Source organism: Lycorma delicatula, chromosome 4, assembly GCF_047948215.1.
Source record: "Lycorma delicatula isolate Av1 chromosome 4, ASM4794821v1, whole genome shotgun sequence".
NCBI lineage: Eukaryota > Metazoa > Arthropoda > Insecta > Hemiptera > Fulgoridae > Lycorma > Lycorma delicatula.
The window spans coordinates 90,385,257-90,403,660 of NC_134458.1; the positions used below are offsets into that span (position 1 = coordinate 90,385,257).

An 18,404-nucleotide genomic window follows, 5' to 3' on the forward strand; every position below is an offset into this window, starting at 1 on the left:
CCTTTGTCTCCATTATCTTGTTTCTAGGTAAGCTTTTGAGTTTTTGGTTGCTTTCCTTTTTGATCCTCTATAATTTTTACTCTTACCTTGCCTCTCCTTTTTTACACTTTCTACTGATTCTTTAGCCCTGTTTTAATCAATCCCACTCTTTTCATGATGTGTCCCCCTTAATTACCTTTATTCTTCTGAATTGTTCTGAATAAGCTTCTATGTCTCATTAATCTCTTCGATACTTCTTCATTTGTCTGTCCATTTATACTTCTCTGGGCCCACATTTCAAATACCTTCAATCTTTCTTTTTCCATTTTTCTTATTGTCATCCATGTTTCACATCCATACAGAAATACACTTTCTTTTGGTGTTTAGCCTCCGGAACCAATGTCAGGTATTACTTCAGAGGATGAATGATGAATGTAGAGGATGATATGTAAGAATGTAAATGAAATGTAGCCTTGTACAGTCTCAGGTCGACCATTCCTGAGATGTGTGGTTAATTGGAACCCAACCACCAAAGAACACTGGTATCCACGATCTAGTATACAAATCTATACAAAAGTAACTAACTGCCTTTACTAGGATTTGAACTTTAGAACTCTTGACTTCGAAATCAGCTGATTTGCAATGACAAGTTAACCACTAGACCAACCCAGTGGGCTACAGAAGTACACTTTCTTTTTCCTGTTTAGCCTCCGGTAACTACCATTTTAGATAATACTTCAGAGGATGATATGTATGAGTGTAAATGAAGTGTAGTCTTGTACATTCTCAGTTCGACCATTCCTGAGATGTGTGGTTAATTAAAACCCAACCACCAAAGAACACCGGTATCCACGATCTAGTATTCAAATCCATGTAAAAATATCTGGCTTTACTAGGACTTGAACGCTGTAACTCTCGACTTTCCAAATCAGCTGATTTGGGAAGACGCGTTAACCACTAGACCAACCCGATGGGTTTACAGAAGTACACTGCATACATAACATTTTACATAACACTTCTTCAAATCTAATTTCAGTTTACTATATAAATTTTTCTTTCTGTTAAATGCTTCTCTAGCCATTGCTATTCTTATTTTTATTTCCTTTTCACTTTTGTAATGTTCTGCTATCATAGTATGTGTGTTCTTGTATCGTTTTTCTTGTTCAATTCTTCCTTCTTTCATGTAAGCAAACCTTTTTATATAATTTACATTATTATCCATAAATAAAGTTTCATCTATTTATATTACTTTCAAGCTAAAAAAAAAAGTGAATTAGGTATATAACATAACAAAAACAAAAAAAAAGAATTGATAATTAATATTTATAATATTGATTATAAAGTCACTTTTAAAACTATGTTTAAAGTCCTGCAAAAATCATAAATTTGTTTGTCATTTACTGTGTTAGTCATTGTGTAGAGTGATTAATAGAAAGATACAGAGTTTTATCACGTGATTTAAAAAATTGTGTAGGAATAAAGATTTATAAAGCATTATTGAACTATTTCATACTGGACAGAACTAACTGCTTTCATGCTTTTTGTGGGTGTGTGGGAGCTGTTTTTTCCTTTGCTTATATGTATAGAGCAGAGGAATACAATGTGATTTAGCAATATTTCTATTTTGTAATGTTTCTGATTAATTATGTACAATTAGGACTCGCCTACGATTTTGATGAAATTTACTGTATTTAGGACCTAAGCTATTGTTTTTATGTAATTTAAATATTCTATTGAGACCAATCCCTTAAGTCGTCCAATGCATAGATGAGATAGCAGTGTTCTGACTCCCACATCAGTTGTAGAAAAATATATTTCATAGTTACTCCATTATAATAAATTGATGTTGATATTTGTGTTTGTGGGGAAAAGAAAAAAAAGTTTTAGCTTTCAGTTCTAAAATTAAATTTTTAGTTTTAGTCTTCAATTCTAAAATTAAATTTTAAAATATCATTATTATTTTTGTACATAAGTCTTGGAGTACAATTTGAGATTTTTGCTCAGTCTTATTTTCTTTTGCTTTTTTTCCACTTGTGAAGGAGTCTTCTCTGATCAAGATTTTTGGATTTAGGTCTTGTTTCACTATTGTTTATATTATAAGAATTTATAATTTTTGTCTTGAATATAATATTAAATACTCCTGAATGGAAATAAAGTATGATATTAAACGATAGAAGTAGCAGAAATACCAGTCCACAAAGCTGAATGCTAATGATAACTGTAAATACTGTAAGGAATATTTGTATACTGTACTTTTTTTGTAGTATAATAAGTTCTCTATTGCTTTCACAGACTTGAAGTAAGTGGTAATCATATTTGTTATTGAAATCACGCCATCAGTGGTATAAATGCGACCCTTTGTGGCAAATTATGCATTAATATTTTAAGGCCTTTAAAAATTAAGTTCAACTTAGATTTTGGGAAGTATCCTATTTTTTATATTTTTGAAATTTTCATGTTTTGCTTTAGGAAAGAGGTATCTTACTGAGAAAATGGTATGACTTGATGGAAAAGAATGCTGAAGAAATCGCTAAAATTGTGACTTTGGAAGCAGGAAAACCATTAGCCGAGTCAAAAGGTGAAGTTGCATATGGCAATTCATTTGTAGATTGGTTTGCAGAAGAGGCGAGAAGAATACATGTGAGTTATTTTTATTTAATTTCTTATTATTAGTTTTTCCTGTTTTAATTAGAAGTTAATGCAATTGCTTTCCCTTTATTTACGTTTTATATTAGCAGGTTGGGCATGATATAACTTCTCTTTACAAAAGTAGAACTAAATCTCATTAGATTATGCTTATGGATTTTTTTATTAATATTGTGTGTAAAGAAAATTCGAACATAATTTTTGCAAGGTAAGTCAACAGTCTTTTTTCATCCATAGAGAGGTAGTTGCTGTACAGAGGTCGTATCCTTTCTAATTATAGAAAGAAATAATTTGCGTTTGAAATCTAATGTCTGTAAGCATTGGTGGTCTATTGTGTTTGCCTTAGTATGAAATTAGAAGCAATAAGAGTAATAAATATAAAACGTAGTACAATCAGAACATTAAACTGTGTCTAGATAATAAAATATAATAAAGCAATCAATTTAAAAAAGTGAACTGCCAGTTGGACTGATTAAATAAGTAACTAAAGACAAAGTCCTTTTGTAAGTTTTACTGTTGTCAATGGTTATGTTTGTTTGGTGCTATAATCAAAAACTTTATAAGCAACTTCACACGAGATACAATTTACCTCTGAATCTGGTGTAACTGTTGTCAAGATAACAAGCATCTCGTTCCAAGATTACTAACAAAAAGTTAAAGTGGGGTGGTTTCCTGTTGCCTTCTTCAGTGAGCCAATCATACTGTTGTACTTCAGCACGCAAAGCCCACCAGAATATAGGAGGTATTCAGCTCTGTAAGTAACACTTTTGCTTTGTTCACCAGAAGAACTGGCTTTATAATAGTTTATACTATTACTCTTACAGGAAGCGACTCTGATTAATGCCGCTTGTATAGATGGTGTATATATCTCACAACTGTAAGAAAAACTGAGATTGCCTGATTAAAACAACAAATTAATTCAATAATGTATTACGTATATTACCTTTACTCAATAGGAGGTATGTGAATATCAGTGGCATATGAATAAAATATGAATTCAAAATTGACTATTTCAGTGTGAAAATAACCTTGTGTACTAAATACCTGTACTACAGAAGTACAATAATTGAAGCATATTAGAATTATTGAATTTAAGGGATTCAGGGTTATGTGGGGATGAGATAGCTGCACTTTGGGAAAACATGTTGCAAGTCAGTAATGAGATGGACACAACTATTGCATAGAAAAGATACTAGAATTTTTATTTAATTAAAAAGCCAATTATGATATCCAAATGTTTGTCCCTTTAATCTGTTATGCTCATATCCATACTTGGATGTGTTCAACTCTCTTATTGTAATAGAATAATTTACATTTATTACAGAATAAAAATAATTTATTGTAACAGTGATTGTTTTGTTAATTAGAATTTTTTTTACAGGGTTTTTGTTATATTTAATTATTTCCATACGTCAACTGACTTTTTTTATAAGGATAATTAATATTTTTTTAATGTTCTTAAAATATTAATAATCATAGAAAATAAATTGTTGGTGATATGTATTTTATTATTCATCTCAAGTGATTTTGCTAACTGAATGGTATTTTTAATTATTTAACAACCACTGTAAAACTATTTATGGTAAAAAATATATTAACATAATTTTTGTTGTGGAAGGGTGCATGTATATCGGCATACTTATTCTTTCTACAAACATTTAAAAAAGACTTATAAAGATTACAATGAATTACATTGTCTTCACAGTTGGTGTAAAAATATCGCTATTGATACTTATCAATAGAATCAGCACATCAACTTAAACGGAACTAACTTCTAGAGACATCTTTAGCTGTAAATATATTAAGAATGAAAATATGAAAGACTTCTATAATAGAATTACATGTTGCATGTAATTATGAAATTTTCTCTTTTCATTATATTTGCTGTTTAGTGATCTTAATTGAGGCAGTAGTTGGAATAAGGGCTTTTGTGTTAAATAACTGTTTTGAAATGTGTAGACTAGCAGTTTTTTATACGATTTCATGAAGGTTAAGTACACGATTTTAAATTATGTTTATAATTTCCAAATTAGTTATTAATATAATAACTCAATTATTTTCTTTTACAATTAATTATAGTATTTATTTTTACTTGATCGATTTAAATTATTAAATCCAATTAATAATATTAAAGCATGCTTAAGGCTTTTTTTTCAGAGAACTGTTTTTCTTTATATGTCCTGTATTTTTCTTCCAATATACATGAGTAACATGCTGTTTACAACAAAAAATTAAATTCTTTTTGAATGTTTTATCTTTCTGAGGGTGTTTGGATATTCCTTAACTGGTTGACAAGGTGATGACTAACTTTCCAAGTCACAGAACTGGACATGCTCTTCTAGATTTTGGAACGCTCATTAACCATTGCAACTAAAGCGCCTTGGTGGCTTATCCTTGCTCCTTTGTGAAATAATAGCGATTAAGTATAAATATGGAATTATAATTATTATTTTTTAGTGTATTATCGTGTCGAGGTACAGACTGAAAATTATAACCCTAAAGTTAGAATTTAACAATTCTTCAGTCAATTAAATTAAAATGAAGTCACTGAAACTATACTTTCTGTAAGATACAAGTTGTATTAAGTGTGTTAATAGTGAAATTAATTTTTTGTTTTTTAATTTTAAAAAATTTGATTTATTACAATAAAGAATGATTTTGTTACAATAACATATTTTACCTAGTGTATTATAACATATTTTTACCTAGTTGACTTCATCAATCTTTGTAAAAAAAATCTGCATGGCTGTTTTAATAAGTGGTATTTTATATTTTTATTATTGTATGTTTTTTTAGGGTGAAGTTTTACAAAGTCCAATTAAATCAAAAGAGATGGTTTTAATTAAACAGCCTATTGGAGTTGCAGCTCTTATAACTCCGGTTAGTAGTCTTATTTATTATTATTATTATTTTTTAATTACATTTGTTTATTTACTGTTGTAAAATACATTTGTGTTAAATTAGTATAAACTGACAAATTAACTTTGATAACTCCTTTTATCTTAAAAACGCTAAAATATATCTTGTATTAATAGTATATGGCTATCGCTTATTTAATTTATATACGATGATAGTATGATGCAGCAAATAACTTCATTTAAGAAGGAACTTTATAATTACTTAAAAAAAACATATTCTTCAGGAATTATTTCCATGTAATTTGAAAACTAGTCTTGAACATTTAAAAAGTGTTAGCATATTTCATCATGCTGATCGATGAATTCCTAACAGAATAGTGAAAACAGAGTAGTTTTATGCTATACAAGGTGTGATTAAAAAACAGCAAAAATTCTAAATTTTTATCAAAAATAATTTACATATTCTTCTCTATCGATATTGTACTTTCAAAATAGTCCCCCGGAGATGCAACACACTTATTCCAATGTTTCTTCCAAACCTCAAAACAGTTGAAAAAATTTGGATATTGCCTTTAGTTCATTAGTGATTTTTTTCCTTATTTCATATATTTTTTTAGATCATTATCTTTTTAATGTTATTTTTATCAGAGGTAACATGAAAAGTCGCAGGGTACCATGTCCGGAAAATATGGAGGCTGAAGCATCAGTGTGATATTAAATTTGGCTAAATAATTATGAATTAATTGTGAAGTGTGAGCTGGAATATTATTGTAATGCAAAATCCAAGAGTTGTTAATACATATTTGTGGTTATTTTCTTCAGATTGTCTCATGTAAACAGCATAAAACTGCTAAGTAATACTCTTCGTTGATTATACAATTTTATGATAAGAATTCATAGTGTGCCATTGTTAAAAAAAAAACAGCAATATTTACCCTTAACATTTGGTCAAACTTGGCAGTTGATTTTCAGGATTTTTTATGATAAAAAAATTTACTAATGAAAAAAAAATTATGCATTGTTTTAAAAGACAATTTTTAAGATCAGTTAAGGAATATTGATAAGATCTGGAAAAAAAACTGTCATCATTGTAAACTGATACCAGGTTGGTTATATGTGCCTTACTCATTTTTCCTATGTTGGAGGAAGTTGTGATGAATTCTTGTTTAAAAAAGAACTGAATTTACAGATAAGTATAAGAAACGAATTATTAACTTTTGTCAAAATGATTTTTTTAATATCTTTAAAAAATGTTATTTTATTTATCTATAGGTAATTATTTATTTTAAAGCATTTTAAATTGGCCTTTTATACATGATATTGCAATGTTAAATACGGAAAGATAAGTGTGTAATTCTGTCAATAAATTTTATTAGAGTATTAAACTTGCAGAGTAAAACTTGTTTAAACTTGGTAAACTTGTACTAGTACTTGAAGAAGTAAACTTCTTTAAATACTTTCATTCAGTAACCTCTAAAAAATACATCCTAATGACTTTTAAGATAACTTTTGTTGCTAATTTGTGAATTCTGTTATTCATAAAAATTAGTGTTCGAATTATCAGGAGTTAATATTTTATTACCAGTGTTTTTTGATGTTGGTTATATAATTAAGTTAATATCATTTATAACAATATTTATGTATTTTAAAGGGATTGTTATTTGATGGTTTAAGTTTTAGTAGTTGCCTTGAAATGTATCTCCCATGGATAAAGACAGACTACTTTATATATATATATATATAATATTCACAATATAATTTTATATTATTATATATAATATAATAATATACATTATATATATATATATCTTTTTTTTTTAAATTCTGTTCATGTAAACCACATGGTACAGACAGAGATAAGACATTTCTTACCTTAATTTTATCATGATAGTAATTTTGCAGGATTCCGCATCCTCAGTGATGATTGAATTCATGCATCATTAAAATAAAACCATATACATGGTGTAATGTTATTTGTTACAACACTGTCAGAAGTGTCTTATCTCAATTGTTTGTACCAAGTTGTTTTATGTTAATAGACTTTACAATGTATAATTTAACAATACAGAGAAATAATATGAATCTTAGAAAATATTAATTTCAATAAAATAATGTATATATATGTATATAAATATATACTTAGTATTATATATATATATATATAATTTTTATTACTAAAAGGTTTTTGTTGTAGAAGGAAATTGAGAATTTTTTTGTATTGTTCAAAGAGATTATTTAACTAAGATTCAGTATGCAGATTTGGTGAACTTTGAGTTGGAAAAGAGCTGAAGTACAAAAGTATAAGTTTATATTTTTTCAAAAATAACAAAATATCATAATTTTAAAAATGTAGAAAATAAAATGATTGATTTTTATATATTGGTCCATAAAATATTTGTTTTTAAATGAGTTATTTTTTACTGAATTTCTTTTGAATCAGTATGGGTAAATTTGGAAAGTAGATTTCACTTACAAGTTGCTGCAATCATAATTTCACACATGAGGTCTGATTGATGTTCCTCATGTTTTAGCGAATTGCTGATAACCATTACAAGAACAACAAATCATATTTATGACTTATTCTTGCATTTAATATCCTGAAATCAATCTGTAGTGAAGTACAGTCTATTGCCAGTTTTTTAATGCAAGAATTGGAAAACTGACTGGAATTCATTGCCAGTCATATAAATTTGTAGTCAAACTGTGCCGTAACAGATAAAATGGTAAGTCCATCAGTCAGATAGTTCAGTGAATAATATGAAAATGTGAATACAGTTGTATATAGTAGACTGCTTTAGGATCATATACACTTTTTTTTTGATTATAGAAGGAGTTCATAAAATTCTTGTGTTATGGCTCAGTGTTAGTTGTCTTTATTGAGAGAACTTGAAGAAATTGTGTTGTGCAGTTCAGAACAATTAAGTTGGCGTGACCAAACCTATCGGGTTGGTATACTGATGAATGCATTTTCCCAAACTAGCTGATTTGGAAGTTGAGAATTCCAGCATTCAAGTCCTAGTAAAGGCAGTTACTTTTATACAGATTTGAATACTAGATTGTGATACCAATGTTCTTTGTTCTTTGGTGGTTGGGTTTCAATTAACCACACATTTCAGAAATGCTCGATCTGAGTCTGTACAAGACTACACTTCATTTACACTCATACATACATTTACACTCATTCAACCTTATTGTTTACTCCATTTTTACTTGGTCATCTATTGACAATTTACAGAAGGATTTACTCTGAATTCAGAATTAAATTAATCATCCTGTGATTGTGCACTTTACTGTACTGTAATTTTTATTTACTGGAATGATGGTTGTTTTATAGAAGTCTTTGTTTGGGTTAAATGTTAAATACTGCTAGAACTGTTGTGAATGTGATATGATTATAAAATTGTAAAATTTGCGGGTAAAGATAAATACTAATAAAAAGACTGATTTAATTGTTTTGTTCTTCTTATGTGATATAAGTACTTTGTTACAGAACTGATACTGTATCACATGCTCACTGTTACTTAGTGACATACTTAATACAGCCGCTGTTATTTAGAATGGCAAAGCAATTGTTTAAAACATAGTTAATGTCACGTTGCGTGTTTACTTTTATATTAAGTTAGCATAGACAAAGAGTTTATACTCTAACTGACAATTCTTTTGCGAGTGATTTTATAATTTAAATCTTTATTGTTGTAGTGGAATTTTCCACAAGCAATGATAACCAGGAAAGCTGGTGCAGCCCTTGCAGCCGGTTGTACTTGTGTTATTAAACCTGCCGAGGATACACCATTTACTGCTCTTGCACTGTGTGATCTTGCCGCTCAAGCTGGTAATTATTAACGTTTTTATTTTTAATATTTCATTTTATTTATTGTTAAAGTTTTACTTTAATTAAATATTTCTAGTTGTTCATATAAACTGAAGATGATCTAAGAGCATTCCAATATTCTGATTGTGTAAAGTTTGTGGTAGCAACAACAATAACAGAATCTTGTGTGTGTTTAGATTTTCTTTCCGTTTGCTTTTATTGGTTATTATAGCTTTATATTTCAGGATTAATTCTCAATTGATCTGCAAACTTTCTCAATGAAAATTGAAAAGTTGATGAAAAGCATCATATGGTTCGTGACTTATGTGACAGTCAGTTTACCAACAGTGTTTTCAACAAAACATGCTCAAGTTTTTACAATTGGTGGCAGACCACTGATTGTAGCACTTCTTTAAAAAAAACTATTGTTTTACTAAAATGAAAGACTAAATATTTTGGAAAGCCCTTATTTTATAATATTGGATTACCTAATCAAGAAGCTTATATCTATCAATAATATTTTTAAATACAGACAAATTATTAACACCGATATAAATAAAAAATACCCCAGATTGAATTTTCTATATTATTTGCTGGTTTAATTAAAAGCATTTTCTCTGATTTAGAATCAAAATCGATGATCCAACAAGCGTTGATTATTTTACACAACTGCCCAAAAAGGAGTGTGATGTTAGGGTGTATTTATGTGTGTTTGTTCCACTGTAGCAGCTCAATGGCCGAATCGATTATATGTATGAGCTCACGTTGGAATCTTTATATTACAGGGAGTGTCATCGGTTATATAAATATGTATATTTAATTGTAACTATAAGGCCAAAAAAAGATCATATATATGATTCTAAGTGGATAATCGATAGTATTTTCAGTATCAATTTATTTGTATTGAAAATAGTTGTGTTTTAAGATCTGCTATGATACTGAATGAATGAAGTAAAATTTATTAATTTATTCTATAATTATTATTATACTGTTGTTATTTATTGTTTATTAACATTTAAGAAGAATCTTATGATTCTTTGATGGGCAGTATGTTCAATCATGTAAGCATGTTCTTACTTATTCTTGCTATTATTTGTTAGTGTTGTTTCAACATGCTCTTTATTGCTAATTATTAACTAATAATCACTTTCTTTCATTTGTATTATGTAATACATAATAAGATGCTGATATTATCTATTCTTGAATTGTTTTGAAAAATTTGCTTTTCTCCCTTTATCCTTTTTAATCATCTTCACTATATAAATATTTTAATTTTACAAAGAAAAAGTCATTGTATTTCATTCGCGCTTGCTTACAAATGCATACTTACAATTTACATTGCATAACTGAATATTTTACTTTTGATATAATATAATAAGTAAAAAAAATTAAATGCAAAAGATGTTTTAAGAAAATTTACTTAATAATATTTACAACCTGAACTATCCAGTTTCCCTCTACAGGTACTAGAGTACCAAATCTTATTTTATTATTCGAAAGAAAATACTAAAAATTTAAAAAAAAATCATATGAATATTGTTTTAAATTTTATTTTCTTTGATTATATTTTTCCTGAAATCTTTAATAAAATTCAGCCACCGTGATTAAAAAAAAAGAAGAAATTGTCTCCACTAGATGAGGAAACATTATTTGAAATATTAAAAAAGGTTATTTTTGCAAGTTATTTAATGCAATTAGTCTTAATTTTTTGTCAAAATGCATTTCAACCAGTAAAAAAAGAGTAATAGGCTTGTTAGAAGTAGAATTCACTGTTTGAAATAGAAAGAAAATTTCCTTGAAGAAAGTTATTTCAAATATTATTTTTCTTCACTTAATTCTTTTTACATGATTACCTAAAAGGAGTGTAATGTATTTAGGGTGTATGTATGTTTGTTCCATCATAGCAGCTCAACGGTTGAACCGATATACATGTATGACCCTGCGTTGGAATCTTTTCATTACCAGGAGTGGCATATATACATGTTTAAATAAAGTAAAAAAGAAAATTATCCTGTAGTTTATACAAATACTATATACAGAGCGTTTCATAATGTTCTTCGGAGTTTCAAAAATTCATTAACAAAAAACTATTTCACTCATAAGAATAAAACAAGTACTGCACGAAAGAGTACTTCAAATAGTTTTTTTCTGCATATACTAGGCAGTTAGTAAACCATTTGTTCGCTAGGCGTCAACAGTAGAGAAAATGGCTGCCACAAGAAGCGAGAAGTCGTTTTGTGTATTAGAATTTCACTTGTCAAAGTCAGTAATTTCTGTGCAACATGTGTTTTGGTTGAAATTTCATAAGGAGCCACCAAGTGACAATTCAATTCGTGCATGATATAAAAAATTCAGTGAAACTGGTTGCTTGTACAAACGAAAATCAACTGCTCGTCCATCAACCTCAGAAGTCAGTGTCGAACGTGTGCGTGCAAGTTTCATTCGCAGCCCATCAAAATCGACTGTGACTGCAGGCAGAGAATTAGGAATTTTGAAAACAACAGTGTGGAGAGTTCTCCGTAAACATTTATCATGCAAACCGTACCATCTTCAATTAATCCAGCGTCTTTCTGATGGAGATAAAACACGTAGGCTTGATTTTTGTTTACAGTTACAGGAAAAGATGTTTTTAGATGAAGGTTTTGTAAACAAGATAATTTTCAGTGATGAAGTTACTTTCCATATTAGCAGCAAAGTAAACCGTCATAACGTGCGAGTTTGGGGAACTGAAAACCCACACACTTATTCATAACGCTTACACATATATTCATAACATGCTTACACATTCAGGATTCTCCAAAAGTAAATGTTTTTTGTGAGGCAAAATCTCTCGTGAGGCAGTGTATGGGCCGTTCTTTTTTATGGAAACGACAGTAACCGGCATGATATACCTGGATATGTTACAATTATGGCTTATGCCTCAGCTACTGAACGACTTCATTTTCCAGCAAGATGGTTGTCCTGCCCATTTTCATAATGAGGTTCAACAGTACCTTAACACAACATTATCTCGGCGCTGGATAGGATGTGCGTCTGAAGAAGACCAACACTTTATGCTGTGGCCATCAAGATCACCAGACCTCACGCCATGTGATTTCTTTCTCTGGGGTTACGTGTAAGATAAGGTGTTTATCCCACCAATGCCGCACGATATCACTGAGCTAAAGGATCACATAATCAATGCAATCAACTCTATTGAAAATGACATGTTAGAATGAGTTTGGCAAGAGCTAGACTTTTGTGTTGATGTGTGCCATGTCACCAGAGGAGCACATATTGAACATTTATAGATTTTAACAAAGATTGTTTGAGTCCCTTCATCACCTCATACAACTTAAGTGAAATACATTTTTGTACTGAATTTTTGTAACTCCTAAGAACATTATGAAATGCCCTGTATAAAATTGTCACCTGCACACTCTTTAATTATACTAGTCGTGTTTTTTTAATATTTTTCTTTTGTTACCTTGTCATCTTAACTATTCATTTTAAAATCAAAAGAAATGCATAACAAAGAAAATTTGTTAGGATATTTGGTTTAAAAAAAACCAAGGAAATATCTATTTTTCTTTAAGAACTGAAAAGGTGCAGTACAGTGTGTATCAGTGACAGTACTATAATAAGTGAAGTAAAAATTCTAGGTACCCAGTTTTTTTTTTAATTTTTCTATGTCAAATCCCTTCAGTTTAAAGATGCAATAAACCTATGGGGTAATTCTGTAAATACAGGTGTGTATGTATAGTGGTGTTTATTTAGCATAATACTTCTGGAACCAGTGGATGTGTGACATGAAATTTAATATAAATATATATATATATTGTGTGTATGTGTTTGATGCTATTCAATTTTTATGAAAATCAGAACCAATTTTTATGTATGATAAAAACAGTTTTAGCAGAATTATATCCATTAAATGTGTAATAATAATAATAATAATAATGATGTGAAATATGTAATCACAAAATTTGATATATTGATTTACATTTATCATAGTATTTTACGCATCTGTGATATTGATTTTGTTAAAGTTTTATGAAGATTTAACTGAATTTTTATAAACAGCTGAATCTATTTAAAAAGAATTTAAAGATGAACTTATATTAACTTTGATAAGACATTCTAACTAGTTTTTAAAAAAAAGTATTTTAACTTAAATATTAACAGCAGGTTTACTTCCATTTATTGAAAAAGAAATAGTGTATTTGAACAGGGTGTAGAAAACTAATGCAAAAATTAAAGGTTTTTTGAGTTATTGAGCAATATTTTGATTGAAAATTGCTTACCTCTCTTTTAGCGTTGTTATTTAAGGAGTAGAAAGGATTGGATGAGGTACTACTAACCAATCTACTGACATTATTATGGGCTACTTTAGGTGATTTTGTTGGGCATGCTGTAAATAAATAAAATGATTAATACGACAAATAATAAGTAGAATTCAAACTTCACATGCATTTATTTATAATAAACAAAGAAGGCTGAATTAAACACCTGAAGTGATTAAATACCTTAGTTGTTTGTTTTACTTTCTTTTATGTCATTCAGTAAATGATGAATGGTAATCTGTAAATAACTTTGGATTGTAATTTAATAACACAAGTTTAATTAAATAGGTTATGTTTGCATTAAAGAAAAAATTATTTACAAATTCACCTTTTACTATTTTAAAATTGTACTAGTTTTAAAAGAGAACTGAACAATGTATTAGAATATTATTTCAGAAATAGTTATACATCTATAGATTCAGAAAATTTCTTTAGTCATAAATAAGACATATTTACTAACACACACACACAATATATATATATATATATATATGTATATATATTGTTATATACAGTTGCTGAGTATGGATAAAATTATTTTTATAATATAGTAAGACCTCATTAATCTGAACTCTGTTGAACCACATTTCACTTAATATGAATGATGGACCTATACACATATTTTTCCGCCGGTACACTTACATATTTTTTACAGATATGTAGAAAATCCTATAGAATTTGTAATCAGAGGAAATATATGAGGGTGGATCAATAAATACCCATGTTAGGAATGAGAATGCAAGTTTTTCAGAAATTTTTTTTATTATTTTTCAGCATAATCTGCTTTTAGAAGGATACACTTTTCCCAATGTCCTTGCCATTTTTTAAACCCTCTAAAAATATGATTTGTCAAACTCTTCAAAATAGGCTTCTGTCTTGACAATGACCTCTTTGTTTGAGACAAATTTTTTCCCCGTGAGTCATGTTTTCATGTTGGGAAACAGAAAGAAGTCACAGGGAGCTTGGTCGGGTGAGTACGGTGGATGTGGCAGAAATTTGTAGCGCAATTCATGCAATTTGGCCATGAAAATTCCGTGTGTTGTCAGGATGAAACAACACTTTTTTCCTTACCAAGTTGACCCTTTTTCTTTCAACTTCTTGTTGAATTAGTCCAGTAATTCACTGTAGTACTGCCCTGTGATTGTGCTTCCTTTTTCCAGAAAATCTTATGAGTATTACTCCATTTGCATCCCAAAAAAATCATAGCCATGACCTTTCTGATCAACAGGACCATTTTGGCCTTCTTTGGAGCAGATTTGCATGGAAAAACCTGTTTTGATTATAGTTTGGTCTCTGGCTTTTAGTGATGAATCGACATAAAAACTCCTGCGGATTTCGATTAAAGAGATCCAAACACTGCTTCAAGGTTGACAGCCATATCCGCTTGTTGTCCAAAGTGAGCAATCGTGGCACCCATTGGGTCGACAGCTTTCTCATTATCATGTAAAATGTTTATTGCCATTCTGTATGATGCACTGACGGCCTCTGCTATTTCGCACACTTTCGTTCTGTGATCAGCAAGAATCACGTCGTGGCCCTTTCAACAATTTCCTCAGTAACCATATCTGCTGGGCGACCTGGGTGCTCCTAATCAAAATCAGATGTACAGCCATGATTAAATTCGTTAAACCAATATCTCACAGTTGTCATGGATGTTGAAGAGTCCCTATAGACAGAATCCAACTTCATTTTTATTTCTTTGCAAATTTTTCCATCCAGAAATAAAAAGTGAATTATGGATCGATAGTGTTCATTTTCCATTTTAACAAAAAAGAAGGAAATGTATTGCAATTTCCTTTAGAAGGAAATGCAGTATTCATTGGGGAAGTATCTTATTCAGAGGATTAAAATAATGCTGATAATTGCAAGCCTGTAGTTAAACTAATCAAGTCAAAATTTTATAAATTATATTATGGACTTTACTGACAAATTTTTACTTAGCAGAGATATTTCAGCTTATTGTGAACTTAGAATTTTCTTCAAAATTGAATTGATAATAAATGAACATAAATATGAATAAAAAATAGGTTAGCATCTTTTTAAAACATTCTGTACAAGAAGTGATTCTTATACTGAAATTCAGTAAAAATTGAACCCAAACTTTCAACTGTTGTCCTTTGTCTTGTCAGTCATTTTTATTTTAAAACTTGACATAAGACATTAGAAGGTTAAGTTATATATTTAAATTTTACATTACTAGAAGCCTTTTTCTGCACTATTGAAATTGGTGTATGTTACTGAAAAAATATTCTTAAAATACTTCATTTCTAACAAATTTTGTACTGCATTTTTTCCTGCTGTGTGATTTTAATATTTTCATAAATTTTTCAGACTCTATTGTTCATCTTATATACAAGGTTTGATAAAGTAAATATGCAGAATTTAAATTTTTCTCAAAAAATCTTTATTTATTCATCAATATTGATTCTGTCACCTTCAAAGTACCCCTTTTCAGATATGGTACATTTGTGCCATGTCCAGCAAATGTATAGCTTGATGTTTCATAACGGTGTTGTTTTTGGCCAAAAATTCACGGAGAAGCAGTGAGATGTGAGCAGGTGTATTATAGTCTTGTAATTGCCATGAATTGTTTCACCACAAATCCAGGCATTTTCTTCAGATTGCTTCACACAAATGGCATAGAACTTACAAGTAATCCTTATTGATCTCTGATAGTGATTCGGCGATTGTCCATAATTATTTTCTTCACTTTTTTGATGTTGTCATAAGTTGTTGATATGCTGGGTTGTCCAGGGCACTCAACCTCTTCAGTGTCTTCACAGCCTTCTTGTAAATGCTTGGTTTACTCATTAAAGAATCACCAAAAGCAACATTCAATGTGGTGCTGCACTTCATTTCATTTTTTCCACAAGTTAAAAATTGCCAACCATACTAAAAACACATGTAATTTTTTCAGCAGCCAACAATAAACTAAGCATTCATTATGGCTACCAATGTAAACCTAGTGAGGGACAAGTGTACCAATGCAAAAAAAAATTGTGACAGTTGGACTTTACAGACTGGGAAATTTAAAAATTCTCCTTTTTTTATCAAACCTCATATTTTCATTTTATAAAAACCAATTTTAAACAGATATTTATATCTTAGTTAAGATGAATTTTTATGAAAACTTTGTCTTTTTTTAGATATTTTTTGTTAATCAAGACATCATTCACCCTACTTATATTCAAATAAATGAGGTTTTCTATATTAAATGTAATTTTTTCATAACTACAGTAATCTAATTTCAAAACTAAAATCTTAACAAAAGCTTACTAATCCTTTACAAATAATATTATCATAAAGTTATGTTATGATGAACTACTTATAGTTTATCATTATACATTTTAGTGCCAGCAATAAATTATTTGCATGTGAAACCTTGCTCTCTGTTATTATTTCATAAAGCTTTGTTATGAGGCAAGGAATTCTTTTCTCCTCACTGTGGATTGTGGATCAGTGTATTTGTGTTATAAAGTATAGCTAAATTAAAAATTTTCTCTTTACAAAAATAAAGTATTTATTCTTTTCATATTTGATTTGTTTTTAGGTATACCTAAAGGTGTAATAAATGTGGTTACTAGTGATCGACCAAATGCTCCAACAGTCGGTAAGGAACTTTGTGAAAGCCCATTAATTGCTGGCTTATCTTTCACAGGTAAGTAATTTCATTATTATTTATTTATTTTTAAATAAAGCATTAAAAGTTATATTCTGTTAAATTTTATTTACCATAATTAATTTGATTAACAGTATAATTAAACAGTTTTTATTTTAGGTGAAGAAAATTACACTACAAGAAAAATATAAAATTATAGCTTTTTTTATGATGTATTTTCAATATTGTATTTTATGTATTTTCTTGTACTGCTTTAACTATATTTTATTCTTATGAGAAGCCTTGTAAAAGTAAAATGATTGATTATTATTAGCTAAGTTGCATTGTTTTGATCACAGGATATTATATTGCTGAATTGAGATCTACAAAATTTAATTGACATAGTATTATGATGTTTAATATTTGTTTTAGCTTTTTACAACTTCTAATAATTTATTTGTTAATATAGGTTCTACTGAAGTTGGTAAATTGTTATACCAGCAGTGTGCTAGTGGTATTAAAAGAGTTGGTCTTGAATTAGGTGGTAATGCTCCTTTTATTGTATTTAATAGTGCTGATATAGATAAGGCTGTTGATGGAGCAATTGCTTCTAAATTCAGAAATTGTGGCCAGGTAAAGTTAAAAAAAAATTCTTATTAAATAATTGTGTTTGATTTTAACTATGTTTTGCTGTATTAACTCAGTTTTTTAAAACTGTTACACATTAGTATTGTTTCAGTTTTTAAATTAAAATTAGTGATGATTTAATCTAGTTCAGATAGTGTACATTTTGTTTTTAACTTTGTTGGAGATATGTATAAATAAAATTAATGAGATGATGTGTTTGTTAAGTCAAAGTTAGAATCGTAGTTTTAAAACCTTTGTTAAGATGATGGCAATTGAAAGTGTTAGTTTTCCTACTGACCACTAGGGCATTCTAGACCCTTCGGTTGCTTTGTCAGTTTGGTCTCTACCACTCATTGCGTTAACCATGTCTCATGTGAATATATTCATTCATAACAAATCTTTATTGCATTTTCAGTTACTACAATTGTGTTGTGTTGTTTACATACAAACCACATTTAAGCCTCTTCTTTAAGTGCGCATTTTGTAATTTATCTAAACGCTTTCAATGGCTATCATCAGAAAATGTAATGTATTCTTTTAAGTCAATAAACATGGTTGCAGTT

The 18,404-nt window shown here is 29.1% G+C and overlaps 1 protein-coding gene across 3 annotated transcripts in view; it reads left to right on the forward strand.

The window, feature by feature from the left end:
- The window catches only part of Ssadh (succinic semialdehyde dehydrogenase), a 47,866-nt gene that overhangs the window by 16,804 nt on the left and 12,658 nt on the right, over positions 1-18,404 (forward strand). For all 3 annotated transcript variants that reach the window (XM_075363579.1, XM_075363580.1, XM_075363581.1), the window contains exons 3-7: positions 2,449-2,619; positions 5,422-5,505; positions 9,183-9,315; positions 17,167-17,274; positions 17,684-17,847. In XM_075363579.1, coding sequence (XP_075219694.1) covers positions 2,449-2,619; positions 5,422-5,505; positions 9,183-9,315; positions 17,167-17,274; positions 17,684-17,847 — 660 coding nt within the window. The remainder of the gene's footprint in view (positions 1-2,448; positions 2,620-5,421; positions 5,506-9,182; positions 9,316-17,166; positions 17,275-17,683; positions 17,848-18,404) is intronic.